General features: G+C 49.2%; 1 protein-coding gene across 2 annotated transcripts; it reads right to left on the bottom strand.

Annotated features, from left to right (window-relative positions):
- Positions 1–6,266: 6,266 nt before the first annotated feature.
- Positions 6,267–15,679, bottom strand: GBGT1 (globoside alpha-1,3-N-acetylgalactosaminyltransferase 1 (FORS blood group)). 2 transcript variants are annotated; one of them, XM_084799875.1, is made up of 7 exons: positions 15,405–15,678; positions 14,593–14,786; positions 13,972–14,037; positions 9,359–9,409; positions 9,244–9,279; positions 8,433–8,567; positions 6,267–7,131 (listed from the first exon to the last, which is right to left on the bottom strand). In XM_084799875.1, the coding sequence occupies exons 2-7, from the start codon at positions 14,661–14,663 to the stop codon at positions 6,447–6,449; spliced, it is 1,044 nt and encodes a 347-aa protein (XP_084656001.1). In that variant the 5' UTR covers positions 14,664–14,786; positions 15,405–15,678; the 3' UTR covers positions 6,267–6,446. The 2 variants fall into 2 exon arrangements, with proteins under 2 accessions (XP_084656001.1, XP_084656002.1); XM_084799876.1 differs by lacking the exon at positions 9,359–9,409 and having other exon boundaries at positions 15,405–15,679.
- Between the last annotated feature and the right edge of the window lie 9,758 nt (positions 15,680–25,437).

Genomic DNA, 25,437 nt, shown 5'->3' with positions numbered 1-25,437 from the left:
GTTGTCAGCCGGGTGTCCAGGGCCCGGCGCGCGCACGTGACCCCGCCTCTCCGCGCGCACGCGCCACGCGCCGCGCGCCGCGCATGGAACGCTCCGCTGGGCTTGTCTCACGTGTCCCCCGCTCAGCCCTGCGGCCCGCGCGGAATTCCCACCCACCCTGGCAGGGCTTAGGATCACCGATACAGGTGCTGGGGCTGGGTGGACACTGAGAGCCTGGACACTCTGTTACCCAGGTATCCAGACGCCACAGGCTGAAGTCAGCTTGGTGGGTGGCTGGTGGCAATTAGGTCTGGCAGGAAGGTCAAGTCCCTTCCTGGACCTTCACCTCTCCTATCCCTTCCCTTCCATGTCACCCACCAAAAGATCCAGGTTGCTCCTGGCTGGTGTGAGGGTTAGAAGAAAACCTAAAAGGAGGTTCTTGTAGCCGGGGGTGAGCAGGTTTTGGGGTCTGGGGAGTTACTGCTACCAAGGAGTCTTTGGTCACTCAGGATTAAGCCTCATTTTAGGAGTGGAAGAGGTGAGAAGGATTGTTGCTCTTCCAGAGGACCAGAGTTCAGTTCCTAGCACCCATGCTGGGACTCCAACACTGTCTTCTGTCTTCCATAGGCACCAGCATACATTTACACGCACACTTGCACACACACACACACACATGCACATAAATCTTACTGGCTGTAGTGGTGCACACCTTAAATTCTAGCTCTGAGGAGACACAGAGGCAGGCAGATCTGGTCTACATAGAAAGTTTTATGCCAGCCAGGGCTACAAAAGTGAGACCCTGGCTCAACATAGATAAATACAATACTCAAACAAACAAAAAGCCTCATTTATAACAAGCAGTGGCACCAACATTTACAACTTTGAAGACTACCTCCAACTGTGCCTGGGAGACTCAGAGGCATCACATGCATCTCTCTGTCATGTGTTGGGCCTTCCCTAGCCAGTGTACCTCCTCCTATCTTGGCTTTTGGAAGCCGCCCACTTCCCTGTTTTATTTGGAAGCACATTTACAGGGGCAGTCACTGACCCACTTTTAAAATTTGTTCTACTAAGTGTCTTATGTGTACGATACATTTCTGTCTGTGTGCTACTTGCATGCAGTATTCAAAGGAAGCCAGAAGAGGATGTTTGGTCCCCTTGGAGCTGGAGTTACAGACAGTTGTGAGCTGTTGTGTGGGTGCTGGGAATTGAACCTGGGTCCCGGTGAACTGTCTCTCCAGCCTGCTAACCCATTTTCAATGTAAGAAACAGGCTTTGAGAAGTCACTCACGACCCCACCTGTCGCGGCTTATGGTGACGCCCAACTATGGTTTTGAACCAAGGCCCCAACATTATGCTGTACGGAAACCAAAGAGGTGTGAGGGGGACGCTGAGTAGGGAGGGAGTGCTGGCAGTGCCTGGTGATTTCAGGCAAGGAGTTGAGGGTTGCTGCAAGGCCTGGGCTCTGTCCAAGACGTCTCCTCAGAGCCAAAGCATCCTAGAGAGGATGGCTGGAGGAGTTGAGTAGGTACTGTTACCCTGGCGTGGAGCCCAAGCACCTGTTTCATTGCCCTCCTGTGGCTCATGGAGCTATAAGCAGTTGAGGTTCCTCGAAAGTGCAGTCTAAGCCGGGCGTGGTGGCGCACGCCTTTAGTCCCAGCGCTCGAGAGACAGAGGCAGGTGGATCACTGTGAGTTCGAGGCCAGCCTGGTCTACAAAGTGAGTCCAGGACAGCCAAGGCTACACAGAGAGACCCTGTCTCGAAAAAACAAAAACAAAAAACAAAACAAAAAAAAGTGCAGTATATTGCCTGGAAGGGCCAGGGCTGGAGTAGTCAAAGGAGCCGTCCAAGGAGACCAAGTGCAAAAAGGTCTCTTAGCGATGATCCCATTTGATGGGGTTCTGAGAGGTGGGTGACCTGCCCAGCATTGCGCAGGTCCTAAAACTCCTCAAGTGGTGTTCAGTCTGTTGTCTTTCACTTGGCTACTCAGGCCTTGGGGTTCTCCCTGAATGTCAGGCACCAGCGGAAGCTGCCCCCACGTGACCTGTGCTTGGGAAGGGACATAAGAGCATATGCAAATGATGTTCCTGGTGGGGAAGCAGAAAAGCTACAAGGCAGGCTTCCAGGAAGATGTGTCATCAGGAACATCCACTGACAGGCATGGCCTGTGAGCAGAGTTGTGTGGCCAGGCCCTAAGCTCAGCCATGATGGATACTGCTGGCCACGAAGGGACAGTGTTTGAACCTAGGGCAGGTGCTCTGTGTTTGAACTTTGTCAACATTTTCATTTTGTCTGGTTTTTTTGTTTTGCGGGGGTGGGGGGGCAGAGGGAGACATGTTCCCAGGACAATCTTGGGTGTTCTTCCTTGGGCACTATCCACCTTTTAAAAGATAATCTCTTTTATGGTCCTGAAGCTTGCCAATTAGACTACACTGAATGGCCAGCTGGTTCCATGTTCCAGCTCCCCATCCAGCTTTATTACAGGTGTTTTTTGGGAATATCATATAAACAGTGCATTAACATTTTCTCCCCCCCCCCTTCTTCCTCAAGCTCCTCCCATGTCCATCCCACTCTTCAAATTTCATGGCTCCCCCCCCCCCCCCCCCGCTTCCCCAAGACAGGGTTTCTCTTGTAGTCCTGGCTGTCCTGGACTCACTTTGTAGACCAGGCTGGCCTGGAACTCACAGAGATGCCTCCAGAGTGCTGATGTTAAAGGTGTGTGCCACCACGCCCGGCTCATTCTTTGATTAAAATTGTTACACGGTTTGTACAGTCGGCCGAGTTCATTTAATTTTGCCCATATGTGTTTAGGGCTAATCTCTTGCGATCAACTACTTTATCAGGGAGTTTGTCCCCAAAGAAGAACAGGAGAGATGGCTCAGAGGTTGAGAGCATGGGCTGCTTTTTCAAAGGTCCTGAGTTCAATTCCCAGCAACCACATGGTGGCTCACAGCCATCTATAATGAGATATGCTGCCCTCTTCTGGCAACAAGGTGTACATGCAAGCAAAACACTGTATACATAATAAATAAATCTTTTTTTTTTCTTTTTGAAAAGAAGACTGATTTGCCCTGTCCCAACAACCATCAATTACCCATTGCTCTCTTTCTAGGGGTGACGCCTGTGAGAATTCCCCCCATCTGCGTTGGCATGTCAATGGGTGGTGGTATTTTTAGGTCTTGTTTAGGCAAGGATATTGTTGAGACTTTTCTGGGTGCTACTTTCCTGTCATAGAAGGCACTATCCTGAAGCAGACAACCACTCATATCCTGTCCTGGTCCTCTGGTTCTTCCTGTCTTTCCACACCCTCTTCTGTGATGGTCCCTGAGCCTTAGGTGGAGGGGGTGTTTTAGTTTTCTCGCCTGGGTCTAGGCACCCCGTGGTCAGCCCTCTGCAATTTGACCAGTTGTGGCTTCCTGTGACGCTCTCCATCTGCTGCAAGAAGACACTTGTTCGGTGAGGAGTGATATCTGATACACTTATGTTTGGGTCTAGGTTTAAGTATTTAGAATTCAGTTAGGAATCTTACTGGTTTTCAAATGGCCTCATCAGCCACAGGGCTAGCTTTTCCTTACTGTTGTGTTAACAAGGCAAAGCATGGTGTGCTGGATAGTTTATGTCAACTTGACCCAAGCTAAAGTCACTAAAGAGGAGGGAACCTCAACTGAGAAAATCTGGAAGATTGTGCTGTAGACAAGCCTGCAAGGGGTTTCTTAATTAGGGACTGTTGGTGGAGAAAGCCCGTTGTGGCTGGTGGTCCTGGGTTCTAGGGGAAAACAGGCTGAGCAAGCCCTGAGGGGCAAGCCAGTGAGCTGCATCCTTCCGTGGCCTCTTCATCAGCTCCTGCCTCCAGGCTCCTGCCCTGCTTCGCTTCCTGTCCTAGCCTCCTTTGATGATGAACCGTGATGCGGAAGTGTCAGCCAAACAAACCCTTTCCTCCCCAAGCTGGTTTTGCTTGTGGTGCTTCTTCGTAGCCATAGTAACACAAACTACGATGCGTGGACTGTGCTGAACTCGAGTTCTTGTGCTTACCTGGCAAGAACTTCACCTAGTGTTGAGCTCTCTCCAAGCTGCTCACCTGTTTCTTTTTTTGTTTTGTTTTTGTTTGTTTGTTGTTGTTGTTGTTGTTGGTGGTGGTGGTGGTGGTTTTTCGAGACAAGGTTTCTCTGTGTAGTCTTGACTGTCCTGGACTCACTTTGTAGACCAGGCTGGCCCCCAACTCACAGTGATCCACCTGCCTCTGCCTCCCGAGTGCTAGGATTAAAGGTGTACGCCACCACGCCCGGCCGCTCCCCTGTTTCTTTTAGAGGGTGTTCTGTTAAAGTCTCTGGGCCCACAAAACTTCAGTCTGTCCTGGAAGTGTGGTGCCCGTCACTCCACAAACCTCAAACCTGATTCTTCCACACAGAGGCTGAGAACTCCTTGCTGGGATTGTCCCGGGACACCTTCAGGGACAGTAGGCCAGGCTCCAGCTGGAGCAGCTCCCACTCTGCCCTGAACAGGAACCAGGTGAAGGCCTCAGCTGCTCCTGGAAGAGGTTGTACCACCAAGCTGGCGGGATGTGGACACAAAGGTAGGCTGGGAGAGATCTCCCATCTTGGCCCCTGCTGACGGATGCCGCCCCACGTCTGTCTTCCAGAGGCCTTCTCCAGCTTCCGTGTCCAGAACTCCCTTCTCAAAAGAGCAACTCCTTGAATGTATGGCCTGCCCTCTTACCACTGCGCTGCCTCAGGACCACTTCCATGCCTGGAAGCCTCGAACAGGTGCCAACCGAGGAGAAAGGCTGGGTCTGGTCCAACTCTTGTCTCGGAGCCCCACAGGCTCCTCTGGACTTTCTGTCTCTCTGGCCAGGCTGCACCCCTGTACCTGAGACTCTGCCCGCCACTCTTAGGATCACCCCTGCGTGGCAGATGAACTACAAGGTACAGAAAAGCGCTCAGGGTGAGCCGCCAGCTTTGCCAGGGATGGGTGGGTTATGGGGTGCCTGCAAGACTTCAGAGCGGACCTCCCCCTCCCCAATCCACGTGTTGCTTCCTTCCATGGAAAAGATCCTGCAGCTTAGGGAGTGTGTATTAGGTGACCAAGTTCCCAACCAGTGTCCAGTTCATCTCTGCCTGGCCTCCAGGGGTCTTTGCGGTTCTGGGACCAGGCTGTTACACCCTCTGGTCCCACTGCCCTGGAGCCCCATACCCACCAGTGACCTCCCAGGGGCATAGTGACCATGGATACAAAGGGGGACAACAAACATCCTCCTGTATGTCCAGGGACTGAGGACACACAGATGAGCACTGTTACCCTCTAGGTGTGTGGCCACCTGTCCACGTGACCCCACCTCACCCAGGCTCCCAGAATTGGAAGGAGCACAATCTCTGGCAGCGGAGACTAACTTTAGCATTTACCAACTCTCTCCCACATGGACTGTTTGAAACCCAGTCTGTGTCCCCCAAAACTATCCTGCCTGGCAAAACAGTCCACTGTGCAGCTGAAATCCTGGTCAAGGACTTAGGATATACCATCTTTGTTTATTTATTTAGGTTGTTTTTTTTTTTTCGGAGACAGGGTTTCCCTGTGTAGCCTTGGCTGTCCTGGACTCACTTTGTAGATCAGGCTGGCTTCGAACTCACAGCGATCCGCCTGCCTCTGCCTCCCGAGTGCTGGGATTAAAGGCGTGCGCCACCACGCCCGGCTATACCGTCTTTATTGAAAGCTATCTTACACCATGTAGCAGAGGAGAGATCTAATCCCTAAGAGCGTGGCTCACCATGGGATGCCGGTGACCAGCGGGAACCTAGGCCTGGTCTGCTTCAGAGCTAGCTCCGGAATCCTGAATGAAGAACTGGCACTCGTGGCTAGGGAAACAGAGTGGTGCTTGGGATGAGGTCATTAACGTGCATCTTCAAAGCAGCAGGCAGGGAGGGCTGAGGCTGGCACAGGGGCAGAGCACTTCCCTTCGGTGTGCAATGCCTCTGGTCTGGTCCCCAAGACCGCAGACTAAAACAGAACTAAAAAAGCAGTATCAACAAGTGAAGGCGACAGCACTCCTCCAAGCACTTGGAGCAGGGATGGATTCCAGGCCCTGGCCCAGGAAGGCATATCCATCCTTTGGGTGGCCGTGCCAGGCTTGGTCCTTTTTGAAGGTCTGGACGCCCTCTTGTGTTGGCTCACTATACTACTGTGGTACACAGCCCCTCTCAACTGATACCCTCTCTACTCCCATTTCCCTGGTTAGACTTTCGCAGTAGACAGTGCTTGGCGTAGGGTGGGGCTTGACAGGGCTATGGGTGGGTCTTTTTAAAAATATTTATTTATTTACTAGGTGTACAGTGTACGTTAGATCACATTATAGATGATTGTGAGCCACCATGTGCTTGCTGGGAATTGAACTCAGGACCTCTGGAAAAGCAGTCAGTGTTCTTAACTGCTGAGCCATCTCTCCAGCCCCTGTGGGCAGGTCCTAGCTCTGCTGTCAGCTCCTCAGCCAGTTGATATCCTTGTCTACTGTGGAGAACCGGATCATCTTCAGGCTTGGCGGCTGAGGTTTCCTGTCATCCCAGAGGTACTCTGGGGACAGCACCGTAGATGGTTTGTGCCAGATGAAACGGCGGTTCAGGTGGCTCTCCTCCTGCCAGGCTGCCATGATGCCGTTGGCTTTGTCTGCCAGTATGGCCATGTGACAACCCCTGGTAAACTCATACACCTTGGCCACTCGTCCCCCAAAGACTGCCCCGCCATAATAGAAGTCCCCCTCGCTGTCTGCCACAAAGGCAGAGGAAATTTGCCTGCGTTCGTAAGGGAACTGCTGGCGAGGTACAGCAAAATAGCCCGGGTGAATGGCAGCCACTAGGTCCCCCAAGGTCTCGGGGCCCCATGGGTTATGGAAGACCATATCCACATCGAGACAGAAGAGGTAATCCACCTCCCGGTGGGCCCTCTCGGCAATGAGTTTGCTGATGGCCTCCATTCGGCGCATGGAGATCTCCTCCCACCGGGAGTGACCCTGGATGGGGATGATGCTGAGGAGCCGGCCAGGACCCAGCGGGACTCTGGGGACAGCTGCAGCGTCGTGGGTAAAGAGATAGTAGTGTACGTGGTACCCACGCATAAAGAACTCTTCAGCTGATTCCAGGAAGGGTCGGATGAAGCAGGTGTACCTGGGGGTGACAGCTCTGTTAGCCATGGCCTGGGTCCCCAGCGTGCGCTGAAGTCCATACCCTGGTTCCTCACCTGGAGAAGTCATTCAGGTCCTACCTTGGGGTCCTCAGCTGTCAAGCTCCCACAATCCTTGTCAAAGTTGGACACCCTCATCTGAAAGCCCAGCTTCAGAGTTTTGGATTAGGACACATGATTGTTAAAGTCTACACAAATTCTAAAATTCCACACCATGAGACACTTGTAGTCCAAGTGTTTGTTTGTTTGTTTCTTTCTTTCTTTCTTTACCTTTTTGAGACAGGGATTCTCTGTGTAGCCCTGGAACATCCTGGAACTCTCTATGTAAACTAGGCTGGCCTCGAACCCACAGATCTGCCTGCCTCTGCCTCCCGAGTGCTGGGATAAAGGTGCGGTGCCATTACCACCTACCACCTTATCTTTTTGAGACAGGGTCTTAATGACTCTAGACCTCAACAACCTGGCAAAGCTGGCAGCACAGCAAACCTCAACGATGGACACACTTTTCTCTGCATCCTTGGTGCTAGGATTATAGGCATGTGCTGGCGGGTGAGGCTTTCTTCACAAGGGTGCTGGGTATGGAACACGGGTCTTCATGTTTGCGTGAAAGCCTTTTACCAACTGAACTGTCTCTGGAAGTGTCTAATGTGCTTCTTTTTAAAATTTTTTTTCCTGGTTTTTCGAGACAGGGTTTCTCTGTGTAATCTTGGCTGTCCTGGACTCACTTTGTAGACCAGGCTGGTCTCGAACTTACAGAGACCCTCCTGCCTCTGCTTCCCAAGTGCTGGGATTAAAGGCGTGTGCCACCATGCCTGGCTAGTCTAATGTGCTTCTTAAAAAAAAAAAAAAGGCTGGGTGTGTTTGGGATTCCCGTGGTGGTCTTTATCTTAGTATTAGTGATCTGCTTAGAAACTTGACCATTCCATACATACAAATACTGAGCCTTGAGACGCTACCAGGGGACAGAATCAAGGGAAGATGCTAGATGCTGGACACATAGAGCAGAGTTAGTTGCATGGCTCCATATCTAATACAAGGGGCCACCCGACCTCTGTGGTCCATTTTTTTTTTATCTGCCCAAAGCCAGGCAGGGACCAGGAGAGGTAGGGAAGATGAAACCTCTTCCTATATCCTGCTATTCCTCACCCAGGCATCTCGTGTCTCCCTCAGAAAACCCCTGCCACATCACTGTACTGCATGTGGCCAGGCTGGCCTCTCCCTAGACCAGAAACCCCCATGGCTGAAGGACAGCAAGCCCCGCCCCTGCTAAGCTACTACTACTCACTTCCCTACGGCAAACACGGTGACTCCGATGGTCAGGTTCAGTGGCTGGTACATGGTCTTCAGAAGCTCCGGGTCGAAGGTTCCCTCGGAGATGATGGGTGACAGCCAGGGCGTGAGTGTCAGCAGCTCTGTTGGCCTGCCATGGGAGAGGCTCAGGCCATGGGAGCCTCCGTGTTCGGAAGCCTGGCCCTATTGCTGGGCCTCAGTTTCCCCATGTGAAAGTGGGGATAATAGTAGCTATCCCCTGCCAGGGCTGGCATGGACACACAGTGTTGAGAGCAGTGGTTCTCAACACTGTGGGTCACACCCACCACATAAGTTGCATATCAGATATTTACATTATGAATCATAACAGTAGAAAACCGTAATTATAAAGTAGCAATGAAAATGTTTTTTGATTGGGGGTGTCACCACACCATGAGGAACGGTCTTAAATGGTCAAGCCTTGGGAAGGTTGAGAACCACTGCTCAGGAGGGTCCAAGCACACCCACTGCAGACCAGGGGATGTGGCTGAGGTGACAGAATGTACCATAGGTGACATGTCCCTTCTCCAAGGCATGGGCCACAGAACCACTGTTTACTGTCCCAGCCCTCTACAAGTCGGTCATATTATGATCTCCTCAAAATGTAAAAGCTCAGAGAAGATGGCCACCTGCCTAGGGTCACGCAGCTAGTGATAGGTGAAGCTCATCTCCCTGACTGTCCGGGCTGGCCCAGGGCACCCTCTACTGTTGGTCCATCCCCCATCCTCTAAGCACATTGGACCTGTTTGGTGTCCCCCCCCCCCCCACACACACACCCTGACACTTACCTGCGTTCTAGCAGCTGAGGCTGAGGGTACTGTAACCTGGAACCAAGAAGGGCACCCGTAAGGAAGGCAGCCCCCACTCCTGGGCCCACAGTCTAGAGGAAAAGGGTAGACTTACTGTGTCGTGGGCTGGAACAACTTCTGCTGCCTGAACTGCAGCTTCATGTTGCTAGTGGCAAAGACAAGAGAGAATGGGGCTTGTGAAGGACACTTTGGTATAGGCTTAAATGTGAGGGTTCAGCTGGGTGGTGGTGGCGCACGCCTTTAAGCCCAGCACTTGGGAGGCAGAGGCAGGTGGATCACTATGAGTTTGAGGCTAGCTTGGTCTGCAAAGTGAGTTCAGGACAGCCAAGGCTAACACAGAGAAACTCTGTCTCGAAAAACCAAAAACAAACCAACCAACCAAAAAACAAACAAACAAACAAAAAACCAAACACACCAACCAACACAAAACAAGAGGGTTAAGAGAAAGAGCGGCAGCTGGGTGTGGTGGCGCACACCTTTAATCCCAGCACTCGGGAGGCAGAGGCAGGCGGATCGCTGTGAGTTCCAGGCCAGCCTGGTCTACAAAGTGAGTCCAGGACAGCCAAGGATACACAGAGAAACCCTGTCTCGAAAAGAAAAAAAAAAGAGAAAGAGCGGTACTGGGGAAAAAGTAAGACACACCCAAAGAGGATGCACATGGGCTCAAGGGAGAGTTGCCTCGCCCCTTCTTTGAGACAGGGTCTCTCACTGGCTTTGACCTTTTCTAGTAGGTTAGGCTAGCTAGCAGAAAGCCCTAGAGAGCTACCTGTCTCCATACCCTCGACAGGGGGACTGTGAGGGAGTATATACCACCGCACCCATCATTTTCATAGCTTCTGGAGAGCAAACTTGAAAGGGAAAATCTTTACTGATTGAGCCCTCTCCAATGATCTTTAAGTGCACAGTTTACTGCGTTGGTGGCGCACTCCTTTAATGTCAGCACTCAGGAGGCAGAGGCAGGCAGATCTCGGTGAGTTCAAGGCCAGCCTGGTCTACAGAGAGAACTCCAGGACAGCCAGGGCTACACAGAGAAACCCTGTCTCAAAACCAACCAACCAACCAACCAACCAACCAAAAAACCCAAACAACAACAATAACAACAAAAATCAACCAACCAACCAAAAAGGTGGGGGTTTTTTGGTTTTGTTTTGTTTTGTTTTGTTTTTTTGAGACAGGGTTTCTCTGTGTAGCCTTGGCTGTCCTGAACTCCCTTTGTAGACCAGGCTGGCCTCGAACTCACAGCGATCCACCTGCCTCTGCCTCCCGAGTGCTGGGATTAAAGGTGTGTGCAGCCACGCCCAGCAAAAAAAGAATGTTTTGTCATTCTAAATTTGACCCATCAACAGTGGTTCCCTGTGGGCTTGCCCATGAGGAAGCTGCCACCACTGCTTCTGCCTCTGTGAACTGGTACCTCCACCTTTTTTTTTTTTTTTTTTTTGGTACCTCCTCTTAAAGTAGAATAAGGTACAAAAGACGAATTATTAGATACTGATTATTTATTGATTACTTAAAGCACTGCTTGTAGTGCCTAGTTGCTGAGCATGGCTTCACTTGCTACCTAAAAAGCCATCTGAAACAGGATGACCTGGAGAAATAACCAAACCACTGGGTCACTGCGCTTGGCCACCTGCTGACCTGGGCACATTTGCTTCTGTAAAACCTTGCTTGCTTGCCAGCCCCGCCTTGTGGTTTTAGAGTCTCAAGTGAGAATGCAAACTGGGTCCTCCCCAACAGAAGCCTTTCCGGAGTTGTCTGGCTTTGGTCCACGGGGAACAGCTCTCCTCCGCTCTCCCTGGAGCGTGCTTATTCCAAAAGGCTCTTCATAACCCTCCGAGAGCAGGGTGTCTGTTCCTTCATGAGTCACCTCTAGCCTCTAATTGCCATTCCTCAGACTCCATCTACCGTGTCCCTGCTCAGAAAATAAAGGGGTTCTGAGGAGGCAGTCAGAATCAAAGTGAGGATGCCGCACTAGGCCCCAGCATTCTGTGTGGCCTCACAGCGGTTTCTTTTTTCCTACAAGTCCTGACATGCCCTAGCTACTTTAGGGAGTGAAACACAAGGTTACAGATGCTGGGGCTGAGTGTAGTTCAGGGGACGAGAGCCTGTTTACACACAGGAGGCCAAGGGGCTGCCCTTCAGCTTAGCACGCATCTGCCAAAAAAGGAGAACTTCGTATTTCTTTTCTTCCCCCACAGTCTATGATTTTTTTAAAAATATATTTATTTATTTTTATTTATTAAAACATATTTTAAAATGTATTTTTGTGTATGTTTGGTGTTTGGCCTACATGAATGTCTGTATGAAAGAGTCTGGTCCACTGGAAAGTGAGTTATAGACAGTTGTGAGCTGCCATGTGAGTGTTGGGAATTGAACCCAGGTCCTCTGGAAGAGCAGCCAATGCTCTTAACCACTGAGCCACCTCTCCAGCCCCAGAACTTTATGTTTCTAAGCTTTTGAAGGCAATAAGATGAAAGCAAAAAAAGACAAGCCATGTATGGTGGCACATGCCTGTGATCTCGGCACTCCAGAGCGAAGGCGCGAAAATCAGGAGCTCTAAGTCCCCCTCAGATATATACAGAGTTCAGGGCCAGTGTGCCAGTTAATATTTTGGTCAACTTGACACAAGCTAGGTCATCTTGGAACAGAGAAGCTCAACTGAGAAAATGTCTCCATCAGACTGGTCTGTAGGCAACTGTATGGGGGTGTTTTCCTGGTTAATGACTGATGTGGGAGGACCCCGCCCACTGTGGAGGACCACCACTGGGCAGATGGTCCTGGGTGGTATAAGAAAGCAGGCTGAGGCTAGGTGTGGTAGTGCACGCTTTTAATCCCAGCACTCAGGAGGCAGAGGCAGGCCGATCACTGTGAGTTCAAGGCCAGCCAAGGCTACACAGAGAGACCCTGTCTTGAAAAGAAAAAAAAAAAAGAAAAGAAAGAAAAGAAAAGAAAAAAAGAGAACCGGCTTCTCTTCCAGAGGACCTGGGTTCAATTCCCAATACCTACATGGTGGCTCACAACAACCTGCAACTCCAGTTCCAGGGGATCTGCTGCCCTCTTCTGGCCTCTGGGGGCACCAGGCATGTGGTACATAGACATACATGTAGGTAGAACTCCCAAGCACATTAAAAAAAAAAAAAAAGCCAGGCGATAGTGGCATACGCCTTTAATACTAGCACTTAGGAGGCAGAGGCAGGTGGATATCTGTGAATTCAAGGCCAGGCTGGTCTACAGCATGAGTTCTAGGACAGCCAGGACTACATAGAGACATTCTGTCTGAAAAAACCATCATCATCATCACCATCACCATCGTCATCTTCATCATCATCACCGCCATCATCATCATCATCATCACCATCATCATCATCACCACCATCATCATCATCGCAGCCAGGTATGGTAGTACACACTTTTAATTCTAGTACTCAGGAGACCAGATCTCTGTGAATTCAAGGTCAGCCTGTTTGACTTAGAGAGGCGTTCCAGGACAGGTAGACCCTGTCTCAAATGAAATAAAACTAAACAATAAAAAAACCAAAGCAAGCCGGGCAATTGTGGTGCACACCTATAATCCCAGCACTCCGGAGGCAGAGGCAGTTGGATCACTGTGAGTTGGAGGCCAGCCTGGTCTACAAAGAGAGTCCAGGACAGCCAAGGCTATGCAGAGAAACCCTGTCTCAAAAACAAAACAAAACAGAAAAACCAAAGCAAAACAAAACAAAAAACCAAAGCAAAACCAAACCAAAACAAAACAAAACCCTTGTCTTTAAAACAAAAAATGAAGAGATCACAAAATATGCACATTACCCTCTCTATCTCTCACCATATAGTATCCTGCCCTGGCCTGGGACCTTGCCAGTAGGAAAGCTACCAATAAACCTAACACATGCAGCTCCTTGGTCTTGGGCCAGACAGAGCTGTGGTATCCTGTTATAAACATATCTGGATAAGGCTTAAAACAGTACTATATTCTGTTTTTAATAAAACATGTTATGCCAGTTGGTGGTAGCATATGCCTTTAATCCCAGCACTTGGGAGGCAGAGGCAGGTGGATCTCTGAGTTCAAGGCCAGCCTGGTGTACAGAGTGAATTCCAGGACAGCCAGGGCTACACAGAGAAACCCCATCTCCTAGACAAACAAATAAACAAAACGAAAACCTGCCACCAGCAGCAGCAACAATAAATAAGTAATAAAATAAGCCACCCGTGTTATTAAATAGCCTATAATCTAGATGCTTGCCTTTTCTTTAGCTGTTATGAAACAGAAAAGTCCTGAGGCTCAGTCTCTCCACTCTTAGGTTCACCAAGTGGGGACGGCTTTAGCCCAATGCCACTCAGCTCCCTTCTGCATCCACACAAAATGGAGCAAGAGGTTCCCTCCTAGCAGGTGTGTTTGCTGACCGCCTTCTATGCATCAGGACACGATGCGGTTCAGAAACATCAGTCCAGGAGAGACACTTATCTAACCAACCTGCCTAACAGGTACAGCAAGCAACAAGGGAGGCCCAGTGCTGTGTGGCATGTCTAAAGCAATGCCTGAAGGCTGAAATCTCAGGGTCTCGGTACATGCCTGTGGCCGCTATAAGACGCACTTCTCAGAGCCATAAGCTGAGGGTGCAGGTACCTTCAGACAGCATCACCCTGAAAGATTTTGTCTCTCCAAATACAGTCACCCCACACTGCCCCTAAATCCTCTGGCCTCATACTTACAATAGCTCTGGGCAGGGGAGGTAGTAGGGCACGTAGGAGACCAGCAGCCAGTCCTTGACATATCCCCTAGGAAGAAAAAACACCTGTTAATGCTACTGTGCCTTTGAGGCTGACACCACTTGCATGCACTTCATTAGGGGCAAAGACCTTCAGTGCAGTTGGGAAGAAGCCCTGTCACACTATGGTTGTCGACTCTAAAGGACAACACCTGTTATGAAGCACAGGCCTAGTGTGTAGCTGTATTTTTGTCCACATGGCTAGTCACTCATGGCATGGCTATGTCCTTGATGCCAGGTCCCTCAGACAAACAGCAAGGGGGTACACAGTGCCAGTAGCTCCCCACAAGGCCAACGGGGGTGACTTTAGGAGCACCAGCAGGGTTCCTCATCAACACGGTTTGAAGGACTGTCTAGGCAGAAAACATGGCAAGATACAGGCCGGGAAGGCAAATCCCGGCAGGACACAAAAGCCAACACTAGTTTGTCTGTCTGAGGCTGAGGATCCTGAGGCTTGAGAGGTTAATGGGACCTGGAAAACTGTATGAGCATCAACGTTTAGGGGCAACAAACAGAGGCACAAGTGCTGTGAAGGGCAGGAGAGAGACTTCAAAAGGTAACTCACCACAGGAAACAGAGACTTGTGCTGGCAAGCAGGCAGAATGCCAGGCCCAGGGCCAGTTTCCGGCGGGTCATCTCTGGGTGCTGAACAGAAGCTGCTGGGCACCTTCGGAGACCGGACAGGACCTTGGCCAATCAGGCGCTATCCTCCAGGGTCTGTCAGGCACTGAGCCTGCCTTTCTTGAGGTTTAGATAGGCCTGCAAAGAAATGCTGCCATTACTTGGGAGGCAGCCGGACGATGCCTCAATGCTCGGTGGCAGCTAGGATGTCCTGCTTAGGCAGCGATCTGTGCCTAGGCTCTGTCCCTTCATCAGCAGAAGCGACAGGCTGGGACAGCATCCCCAGTGACTTCAGCTCATGGGGACTCCTATTTCTTAAAGCTATTCCTGCCACCGGGGTGGGGGTGGGGGGATGGGGATGGGGGGGCGGGACTTGAGTTCTGCAGGACACAGCCTAAGGCTCTTCTGCAATCTTTGGCTCAAAGACCTTGTGCTTGGTGGTTCTCCACCGCCAAAGGCTTGAGGGGAGACGTTAAGGTGCTGCAGGCCACCGAGAGTGCGGTGGACCCGCAATAGGAGAAAGCCCTCAGGTCTGGGGTCCTAGGGGTTAATGCCCTGCGCACTCCTTATTCCAGCAAACCCGTTCCCTCTCTCACCCTCTGGGGCCTCAGTTTCCCTAACCAGCTTGCCACTTCCTGTCTCACTAGCCTCGGGCTCCAGAGTGCTTTGCAGACACCAAGCCCAGGTCCAAACCCTGCTGGTCCAAAAGGAGGTGCAATTCCAGAGGCTGGGGCTGAGACCTGAACTTTGGCCCACCTGTGCTGGCTCCAGGACCTCCTCCTCCTCCACCTCTTCCTCTCAGCCGTGGCAGCGAAGTGTAGGGACCGGGTGGTGCAGAGTAGGGCGCAGCAAGACGGTCCTTGGGAGTACAGAATCTTTCCCTCAGGGTTGACCTCAACCAGGAAAACAAATTGGGCGACTCCCCAGAGCGCAGCTGCGGGCCTACCCAGGGTGGAGCCCAGCTCAGCAAGTACAATGGGTCTCCTGGACTCTGGGGCGGAGCAAAGCAAGTCCCGGAGAGGGACTGGTACCTTGGCGCCCTGAAAGCCACCTGAGCCCTGCCCATCCACCGCCCCTCCCACGCCCTCCCTCAGCCTGGGGACCCACACTCGAGCTCCGCCCACTGGCCTCAGCTTTGTGCTTCCTGAAAGGTTTTGGGTGCTTGAACCTCGCGGGTGTCTCCTCTAGCCTTCTAAATCCCAGCCTAGCGTGCAGAGCGTCCTCTCACAGGCAGGAATCGCAGGACCCCGGTGTAGGTAGAGGTGCGAGGTGCAGCTCTGGAGGAAAACTTACTTCTGGCCAGCCAAGGAAAGGGAGAACCAGGGGCTCTGAATCTGGCCAAGGCGCTCAGAATCTTCCTCTTCCGTCTCTTCTTCAAGCCAAACTACTGGCAACGCTTCTTTCTTTGGCCTATCTGCTCCAAGAAAGGCAGCTCTTGTCTACCTCAGGATGCTAGGAAGGACCCTCTGACACATCTGATCAATTGTGCAGAGGACTCTGCTAGGAAGGAAGATAGAAGGAGAGAAATCAGCCAGAGAAACCATGGCTGAGAGGATTGGATTCGGACTCAAAACAGAGTATGGATTTGCTCAGGGTCACAAAGCAGCAGGGGCCACAGCCCTCCAGCTCAGACCAGTTACTGAGCATCGAGGTGAGAGAAGTCTAATAGTCCAATGTGTGAGGCTGGAGATGGAGGTCGTGAGTTTGACCCGGGAGGGACTCACTACCAGCATTCTCCAAAGTGGCCAGGCAGAGTGCTAAGTAAGTGATGTGTAGAGGTTAAGGTCTGAAACAAGAGATGGGATGACCATGAGGACAGAGAGGTGGGAAGAGCATCATCCAAGAAGGAGGATGTTAGGGAGGTAAGAATCTCTGAAGAACGTTGGACCACTTCTACCGTGTCTATCTATACCTAGGGGTTGAGAGAGTAGGATGTGCACCCTCTGTATTTGATTGTGTTTGATGGACGGCTGTGACAGATGCTAGAGTAAAGTGTACTAGCGACCCCTGTCTCCCATCTGAAGGGCCATGGAGGATCCTTAATTAGGATATAAAAGGTTTCCCCATTCTGCATAAAAGGCAGAACACCTTCCTGCTGTCTCCTACAGCACCAAGAAGGGCAGCCTCCATAAGTCTCTGGCCAACAGAGACGATTACTGTAATAGACAGTGATCTCTAGTTTGATCATAAAACAAGCAAGCAGCAGGGTGTGGTGGCTCACGCCTTTAATCCCGGCACTCGGGAGGCAGAGGCAGGCAGATTGCTGTGAGTTCGAGGCCAGCCTGGTCTACAAAGTGAGTCCAGGACAGCCAAGGCTACACAAAGAGACCCTGTCTTGAAAAACCATAACAAACCAAAACAAACAAACAAACAACAACAACAACAAAACCAAGCAAGCAAAGGGGACAGGTGTTTTAATAATTGATTTAGGCATTTCTGAGATCAAGGCCAGCCTGGTCTACAAATAGTGTTCCAAGACAGCCAGGGCTGGCACACAGAGAAACTTTTTCTTAAAAAACCAAAAAAGAAGAAAGAAAAAAAAATGTTGATTTAGGTCATTTTTGGCAACCTGCTGGTGAGTGGTCTCCAGACCCCACCACACGAGTAGCATGGTTGAACCGTTGAGTGTAAGTTCCCTGCACCTTTGAAATCTTACTGTAACAATAGCATAGGGGGAAAGAAATCGCAAGCGTTTTTTTCATACCTTAAATCTCTAGTGAGAATTGTGGAATTTTGGTTTTTAAAAAAACAAAAATAAAAACAAAAACAAACAAACAATAAAACACAGAAGGGCTAGAGAGATGGCTCAGAGGTTAAGGGCATTGACTGCTTCTCTAGAGGTCCTGAGTTCAATTCCCAGCAACTGCGTGGTGGTTACAACCATTATAATGTATTCTGATGCCCTCTTCTGGCAGGCAAGTATACATAAAAATAAAGAAATAAATCTTTTTTAAAAATTCACAGAAATATTATAAAAATGTTTTTGTTTTAATCCCAGGTATGGAAATATGGTCTGCTTCACACCAGCTGACTATGATTTGCCTCGTGCTCTAGCAGGGGTGTGGTTTTGCTAGCTGCACATAGTTTCTGAGAACGTGTGACCTTTGGAATTCTGGGTATTTTTCAGAGTATATATAAATACTAGGGCCCAGAGGAGGTGGTTGGTTGGTGGATTGTTGATTGCTGGGGTTTGTTGTTGTTGTTGTTGTTTTTATCAGTTTTTTTTGTTTTTTGTTTTGGTTTTTGCGAGACGGGGTCTCTCTGTGTAGCTTGGCTGTCCTGGACTCTCTTTGTAGACCAAGCTGGCCTCGAACTCACAGCGATCTGCCTGCCTCTGCCTCCCGAGTGCTGGGATTAAAGGCGTGCGGCACCATGCTCAGCTTTTTTTTTTTAATTAGTTTTTTTAAAAAAGGTTTTATTTTATTATGTGTACAATGTTCTGCCTGCATGTGAGCCAGCAGGCCAGAAGAGGGCACCAGGTCTCATTATAGATGGTTGTGAGGTAGCTTGGGGTTGCTGGGAATTGAACTCAGGACCTTTGGAAGAACAGCCAGTGAGCTTAACTTCTGATCCATCTCTCCAGCCCATGATTGCTATTTGTTAAGTAGTTATGTACAAAGAAGAGACAGCAAGCAGAAGCCATGAGATATTCTGACAGCAACAGTGAGCTCAACACCCCTAAGCAGCGGAAGCCGTCTAACATAACACTGCCTTCTCTCCTCTCCATCTTTCTTCTCTCTTGTCTTGTCTAGTATCAGCTGGTTAAAACGGCAGAAGATTAAAACCCACACACAATAGCAAAAGGCCGGCCACATAAGCCACTTTCTTTTTTTTTTTTTCAAGACAGGGTTTCTCTGTAGCTCTGGCTGCCCTGGAACTCTCTTTGTAGACCAGGCTGGCCTTGAACTCACAGAGAACCCTCTGCCTCTGCCTCCCAAGTGCTAGGATTAAAGGTGTGCGCCACCTCGCCCGGCTATAAACCACTTTCTTGTACTCTAAGAACTTTCTTAAGCTTTTGGATTCTCAGACCTTTATGCACTTTTTTAGACTCTTGTTGAAGCTGGGCTGTGTTTCTACCAATACATTTTTTTAATATGAGTGCATGGAGGTGCATCTTTAACACCTTACTAAACAAGCAAAGATTAAAAAAAAAATCTATCTTTCACAAACCTTGTTTTTATGATATTTGTTCTCAGGACAGGAATTATCAAACAAAAATAAGAGAAAACAGCCATAGGGGGTAAGCCCAGGTGAAGAGATAAATAAGGGAGTTATAGGAAAGTTGACTAGCCTTTGACAGCCTGCTATAGAACAATTTTCCTATTAGGACAGGCTGTTGTTTAGAAGTTAGGGGCTGGAGCCGAGTGTGGTGTCACATGCCTTTAATCCCAGCACTCAGGAAGCAGAAGCAGGCAGATCGCTGTGAGTTCAAGGCCAGCCTGGTCTACAAAGTAAGTTCAGGATGACCAAGGCTACACAGAGAAACCCTGTCTGAAAAAACCAAAAAATAAAAGAATAAGGAGAGAGAGAGAGAGAGAGAGAGAGAGAGAGATCAGCAGCTTAAGTCAGTTTTAAATGTTAAGAAATCAGGCAATGTCCCAGCACTCGGGAGGCAGAGGCAGGCAGATCGCTGTGAGTTCGAGGCCAGCCTGGTCTACAAAGTGAGTCCAGGATGACCAAGGCTACACAGAGAAACCCTGTCTTGGAAAAAAAAAAAAAAAAAAGAAATCAGGCGATGGTGGCGCACATTTTTAGTCCCAGAGTTTGGGGCAGCCTGGTCTACAGAGTGAGTTCTGGGATAGCCAGGGATACACAGAGAAACTGTCTGGAAAAACACCTCCCTCCTCCCAAGAAAGAAAGAAAGAAATGTTGAGATGTGGGCATGACTGAAAGGTAAGCGTGGCAGCCTCTGCTAATGCTAATGAAGAGAGAGAAATCGGGAAGGAAGTAGTATTTGGAGACCCTTGTGTGCTAGGTGGAGTAGGTAGTGAGAGGAGACGACAAGAGTGGGTGATGGAAGATTAACCTTTTTTATTTGAGTATAAGAAGTTCAGCTGTGCCGGGTGTGGTGGCAGCGCACGCCTTTAATCCCAGCACTTGGGAGGCAGAGGCAGGTGGATCGCTGTGAGTTCAAAGGCAGCCTGATCTACAAAGAGAGTCCAGAACAGCAAGGCTACACAGAGAAACCCTGTCTCTCGAGAAGAAGGAGGAGGAGGAGGAAGAGGAGGAGGAGAAGGAGAAGAAGAAGAATTTGTTGTGAAGGGACCTGACCCCAGGGACCCCAAATCCCTCCAGAGACCCCAGTTTGCTTGACTAGACCAACTCCATGACAGGCTTCAGGTTTTCACTGTGCCTAACTAGGCCAAGTTTCTAACAATTCCTGGGAAAAACACAAGTTATGAACGGCTCATGGGCAGCTAATCAGCTTATAGAACAAAATGACCAGACACCATGTTTTTATTACTTCGTGGCCTTGGTAACGAACACAGCTGGCCACATCCAATCAAATTAAAAGCCAATTCCTGAGTAAGAGCCAAAACCTCGGTGACTCAAAAAGTCCTCAGGAACCAAACAAACAGCCAATCCTGAATCCCCTCTCACACTCTGAATCAATTGTGACCGATCAATTTAAACTTGTCACAAATCCCTCTGGCTGTCTATAAATTGAACCTGTGTGTTCATTTCGGGGTTGCCCTCTAGAGAAGCGATCCTAGCATGCCAGAATAAAAACACTCTTTGTTTTTAGATACTGCCTTGGGGTCTTTTTTTTAGCACATCACCCGGACCCTAACATTTGTTCTTGGATAGTATGGTCTAATTTGTGTGTGTGTGTGTGTGTGTGTGTGTGTGTGTGTGTGTGTGTGTGTGTGTGTGTGTGTTTTAGAGGATGTTTGTGTGCTCTGTGTATTCAAATGCTTCTTTCTTTCTTTCTTTCTTTCTTTCTTTCTTTCTTTCTTTCTTGAAATAGGGTTTCTCTGTGTAGCTATGGCTGTCCTGGACTCCCTCTGTAGACCAGGCTGGCCTCGAACTCACAGCGATTCGCCTGTGTCTGCCTCCCGAGTGCTGGGATTAAAGGCATGCACCACCATGCCCAGCTTTCAAATGTTGATTTCTGTACCCAGAGATCTGGTTACAGTCCAGACTCTGGCACTGTTATTATTATGAAGCATCTTCTGTCTTGGTATGTTGTAAACAGGATAGGAAAGGGGGGGGGCAGCTCTTCCCAGGCCTAGAGAGACAGAGCAGGTCTCAGGTGAGGACCAGGAGTTGTCATAGGACATGGATGAACAAGGAGGTGGCAGGGCAAGACTAAGCGGTCAGGTAATGAGTGGGCCATGTGGGTGAGAAGGAGGCCAGGCCAGCAGATTTGGGTTAGAATACCACAGTATCTGCCCAGCTATAGTGTTTGAAGTTTTTAATAAAAATAACAGGTCTCTGTGTCATTAGTTGGGAGCTAGGGTGGGCATCGAATAAGCCTTGTTTTTACAGATAATTATGAAACACACTCCAAAAGAAGGTCCCAGTTGGTGACTCAGGACCCCGAGGGTATATCCCTCCTTTTCTGTAACGGAGACAAGGAGAGAATTAAGTCTGGAAGGTGTGGGCTAGGGCCCTGGAGGAGGGGCCTGTTGAAGCTATTAAAGGGTTTGATAATGGTCATGAAGAAGTGCTCATGTGAAGGGCCAAAGGCCGCCTCATACAAGGTGCAGGCGAGAAGAGAGAAAGGAATCCAAGAGTGTAAGAAGCCAGCCATCCCTAGGAAGGATAGAATTTTGTCTTGAAAGCAACTGGATTAGATGTTTCCTAAGCAGGGTAAAACCCCTTCTAGCCAAACACAACCCTCCTCTTATCCAACTACAAAACCCTCTCACTGCCATCCAGGGCAAAAGCAAGACCTTGCCTGCCCACCTGGTCCTGGTTGTTTGAAATGCTTTGTCTGTCTTTTACACGTGCAGATGGGTCTGTGTTTTCTGGTGTGTCTGTGAGTCTTGTGGCAAACATGGGAGCTGAGATAGAAATGGGTCAGGCCCAGTTGAATGTACGAAAGATGATTGGTGGTCACCACACGGTGTCTGACTGATCTTCTTGAGCATATGAGCTGTGTTATGGGTTTCTTGGTTTTGTTTTTGTGTTCTCTGGTGCTGCCAGCCACCAGTTACCACCGCTAATGGCAGTTGCCATGGCTGCTTGGATGGCTTAGAATTTATCTTTGAGTTTTTTGGTCACTGGATTCTTTTTAAAGATTTATTTATTTATTTTATGAATATAAGTGCTATATCTGCAGGTATACTTGCACGCAGAAGAGGGCATAAGATCTCACTATAGATGGCTGTAAGCCATCATGTGTTTCTGGAAATTGAACTCAGGACCTCTGGGAGAGCCTGAGCCATCTCTCCAGCCCCCTCAAATGTCTTTTGAGTGTGAATAATATTAAAGTTGTTTTAAATTTCTTGTTAACTATTTAAATGTTAATATTTAAAGTTTAATATTTTAACTTCTTGTCTCGATTTCTTCAACAACAGATCCAAAAGATTTTTAAAAAAACATTTATTATGTACACAATGTTCTGACTGCATATACACCTGCCCACCAGAAGAGGGCACCAGATATCATTATAGATAGTTGTGAGCCACCATGTGGTTGCTGGGAATTGAACTCAGGACCTCTGGAAGAGCAGACAGTGCTCTTAACCACTGAGCCATCTTTCCAGCCCCACTCCCCTCCACCCCTGCCAAAAGATTTCTAACCACATTTTAAAAAATCTACTTATTATGTATACAGTATTCTGCCTGCAGGCCAGAAGAAGTCACCAGATCTCATTATAGATGATTCTGAGCTACCATGTGGGTGCTGGGAATGGAACTCAGGACCTTTGGAAGAACAGTCAGTACTCTTAACCTCTGAGCCATCTCTCCAGCCCCTCTAGCCAGATTTTTAATCAGTTGCTATTACAGGATCACCTGTCCATAACTACCGAGCCAGAGGCCTGCAGCTCCCTACTATACGCTGATGCTGAAGACCAAGCGTGCCCCATGGATTTCAATGCCCCCATGCAGCAGGAAGTTGTCTAGTGACTGTAGGGCAAAAGGGCCAGGGAAAGAATATCCTGACCCAGACTTGACCCTAAAGACCAAGGTCAAGAAACAGAATCCTAGCCTGGCATGGTGGCGCACGCCTTTAAGCCCAGCACTTGGGAGGCAGAGGCAGGCGGGTCGCTGTGAGTTTGAGGCCAGCCTGGTGTACAAAGCGAGTCCAGGACAGCCAAGGTTACAAAGAGAAACCCTGTCTCGAAAAACCAAAAATAAAAATAAAGAAATAGAATCCTACCAATCCCTGAGCTTGCCACAGAATTTCACCAATCCATAAACAGGCCGTACAATCTCTCCACCCCCAGGCCACCCTGGAAAGCTCCACTCCCCCAAGAAACCCTACATAAATGCTGCCTTCTGCTCGGTCCTCTGCTGTTTCTCCACTGAACCGAGGCAGCCACGCTCCTGCGTTTCCCCGACCCCAATAAATCTCTCGTGTGAGGTTTGTTGTGTAGTGTGACTTTGTGGTATTCCTTGGCTCTGGTGGCCAGGATACCCCTAGGAGCAGAGCTGCAGCACTTTACTGGAGGAAAACTATGCCTGCTGAACAGAGCTGCTACACTTACAGTGGGGAACCTTCCTCCACAGCTGGAGCCGGGCTGTAACACTTCTGTAGGGAAGTCTTTCCCTTCAGAGCTGCAGCACTTTACAGTTTGTCTCTTGACTCAGATTAAGCGTTTTCTATCTGGGGTGATGGCCTGTGAGTTGGAGTAATAGCCAATCCCAGATAAGTAACCAGAGGGCGGACAGCTGGACTGGAGAGGGTGAGACCCTATATATCTGGCTGGACGGAAAGTTTAATAAGATAGAGGTGTCTACCTGGATAATTTATTGTGCTGTGTGACACTGTGGTGCTCCTTGGCTCCTGACTGCCAGGATACCTCCACCTTCAGAGATGTAACACTTGCACTGGGGGAAACTTTCTCCTCAGAGCTGTAAACTTATAAGCCTGGGAAGGGCTGATGACAAACACCGGGGTGGAAGATAAGAGACTCCCTTGACTTAAACATATCTGAGAGGGAAAGGAAGAGGATGGGAGAAAGCGCAGGTGCATTGGCCTTCTTCCTCCTCTCCTCCTCCTCCTCCTCTTCTTCTTCTTCAACACAGGGTTTCTCTGTGTAGCTCTGGCTATCCTAGAACTCACAAAGATCCAGTTGCCTCTGCCTCCCACGAGCTGGAATTAAAGGCGTGCGCCACCACGCCCATCTTGGCCTTACTTATTCTTGGAGCACATGTGTGACCTAGACTGGTACTCGGGCAGACACAGAGATGTTTACGATAGCTGGCATGAGGGCCAAAAAGAGCAAAGCAAGACGCAGCGGGGAGCCACGAGCAGGTGGCTCAGTACACTTACCATGCCTTTTCTGCTTCTCTTTCTTGGCACACAGAAATGTACATAATGCATATGTGCCTGCTATATCTGTGTGTGTGTGTGTGTGTGTGTGTGTGTGTGTTGTGTTCTCACATATACAGGTGTGAGCATGTGGAAGCCCAAAGGTGACATCAGGTGTCTTCCTCCATTGCTTTCTATCTTATTCCTTGAGGCTGGGTCCCTTACTGGCAGTCACTGTTTCACTGGAGAGTCATGCAGGTGGGAGCTCTTACTTTAACAAGAGGGGTTGATGAACAAAATTGTATAAAGGGAACCTCAGGTGACCTTGCTGCTGGTGAACTGGACATAAGGGTATTAGCCAGAGTAGTGACAGAATGTATAGAATGAATCTCTCTCTCTCTCTCCCTCTCCCTCTCTCTGTGTGTGTATGAAGGTATGAAGGGGGTTTTATTAGAATGACTTACAGACTGTGGTCCAGCTAGTCCAACAATGGTCCCTATGAATGGAAAGTCCAAGAATCTAGCAGTTCAGTTCATAAGGCTGATTGTCTAAGATGGTCTTTAGTGTCTAATTTTTTCCTTGAGAACAACCACTAGCAAACTGCAACCAACGCCCCTGAATGACCACCGCCACTTATTAGGGCCCTAGCATTTAAACACCCTCTGCTAGTCAGCTGCTGTGAAACAGCCCTATATTCCCACACCTGGGATTAAAATGAAAACTTGTTCTTTTTTTTTTTTTTTTTTTTTTTTTGTTCCTTTTCTGTACATTGGTATTTTGCCTGGATTTCTGAGAGATTGCATGCACTGAAACTGGGGTTACAGATCATTGTGAGGAGCCACGTGGACACAGGGAATTAAACTCGGGTTCTCTGGTTCTCTGCTAGACCAAGCGATGTTTATAACCACTGAGCCATCTCCCTAGCTGAAAACATATTCTTACAATATTTCTGGGTTTTTTTCTTTGTTTATTTGTTTTTTTGAGACAGAGTTTCTCTGTGGAACCCTGGCTGTCCTTTGTAGACTAGGCTGTCCTTGAACTCATAGGGATCTGCTTGAGTGCTGGGTTAAAGGCATGTACCACCATAACCCACTTGTGGGATTTTGTTTGTTTTGAAACAAGGTTTCTTTGTGTAACAGCCTTGGCTGTCCTGGAATTCTTTATACATCAGGCTAGCCTTAAACTCAGATATCTGCCTATCTCCACCTAGGATTAAAGGCATGCGCCACCACACACTTAGGAGGAAGAGGCAGCCTGGCTTACAGAGTGAATTCTAGGACAGCCAAAGGTTATACAGGGAAGCCCTGTCTTGGGTCGGGGGTGGGATGGATCTTCCCACTTCAAACTAAGTGAAAATCTCTCACAG

The sequence above is a fragment of the Acomys minous genome (assembly GCF_964271855.1).
Source record: "Acomys minous genome assembly, chromosome: 10".
NCBI classification, from domain to species: Eukaryota; Metazoa; Chordata; class Mammalia; order Rodentia; family Muridae; genus Acomys; species Acomys minous.
This window is presented reverse-complemented; position numbering and strand designations above follow the sequence as displayed.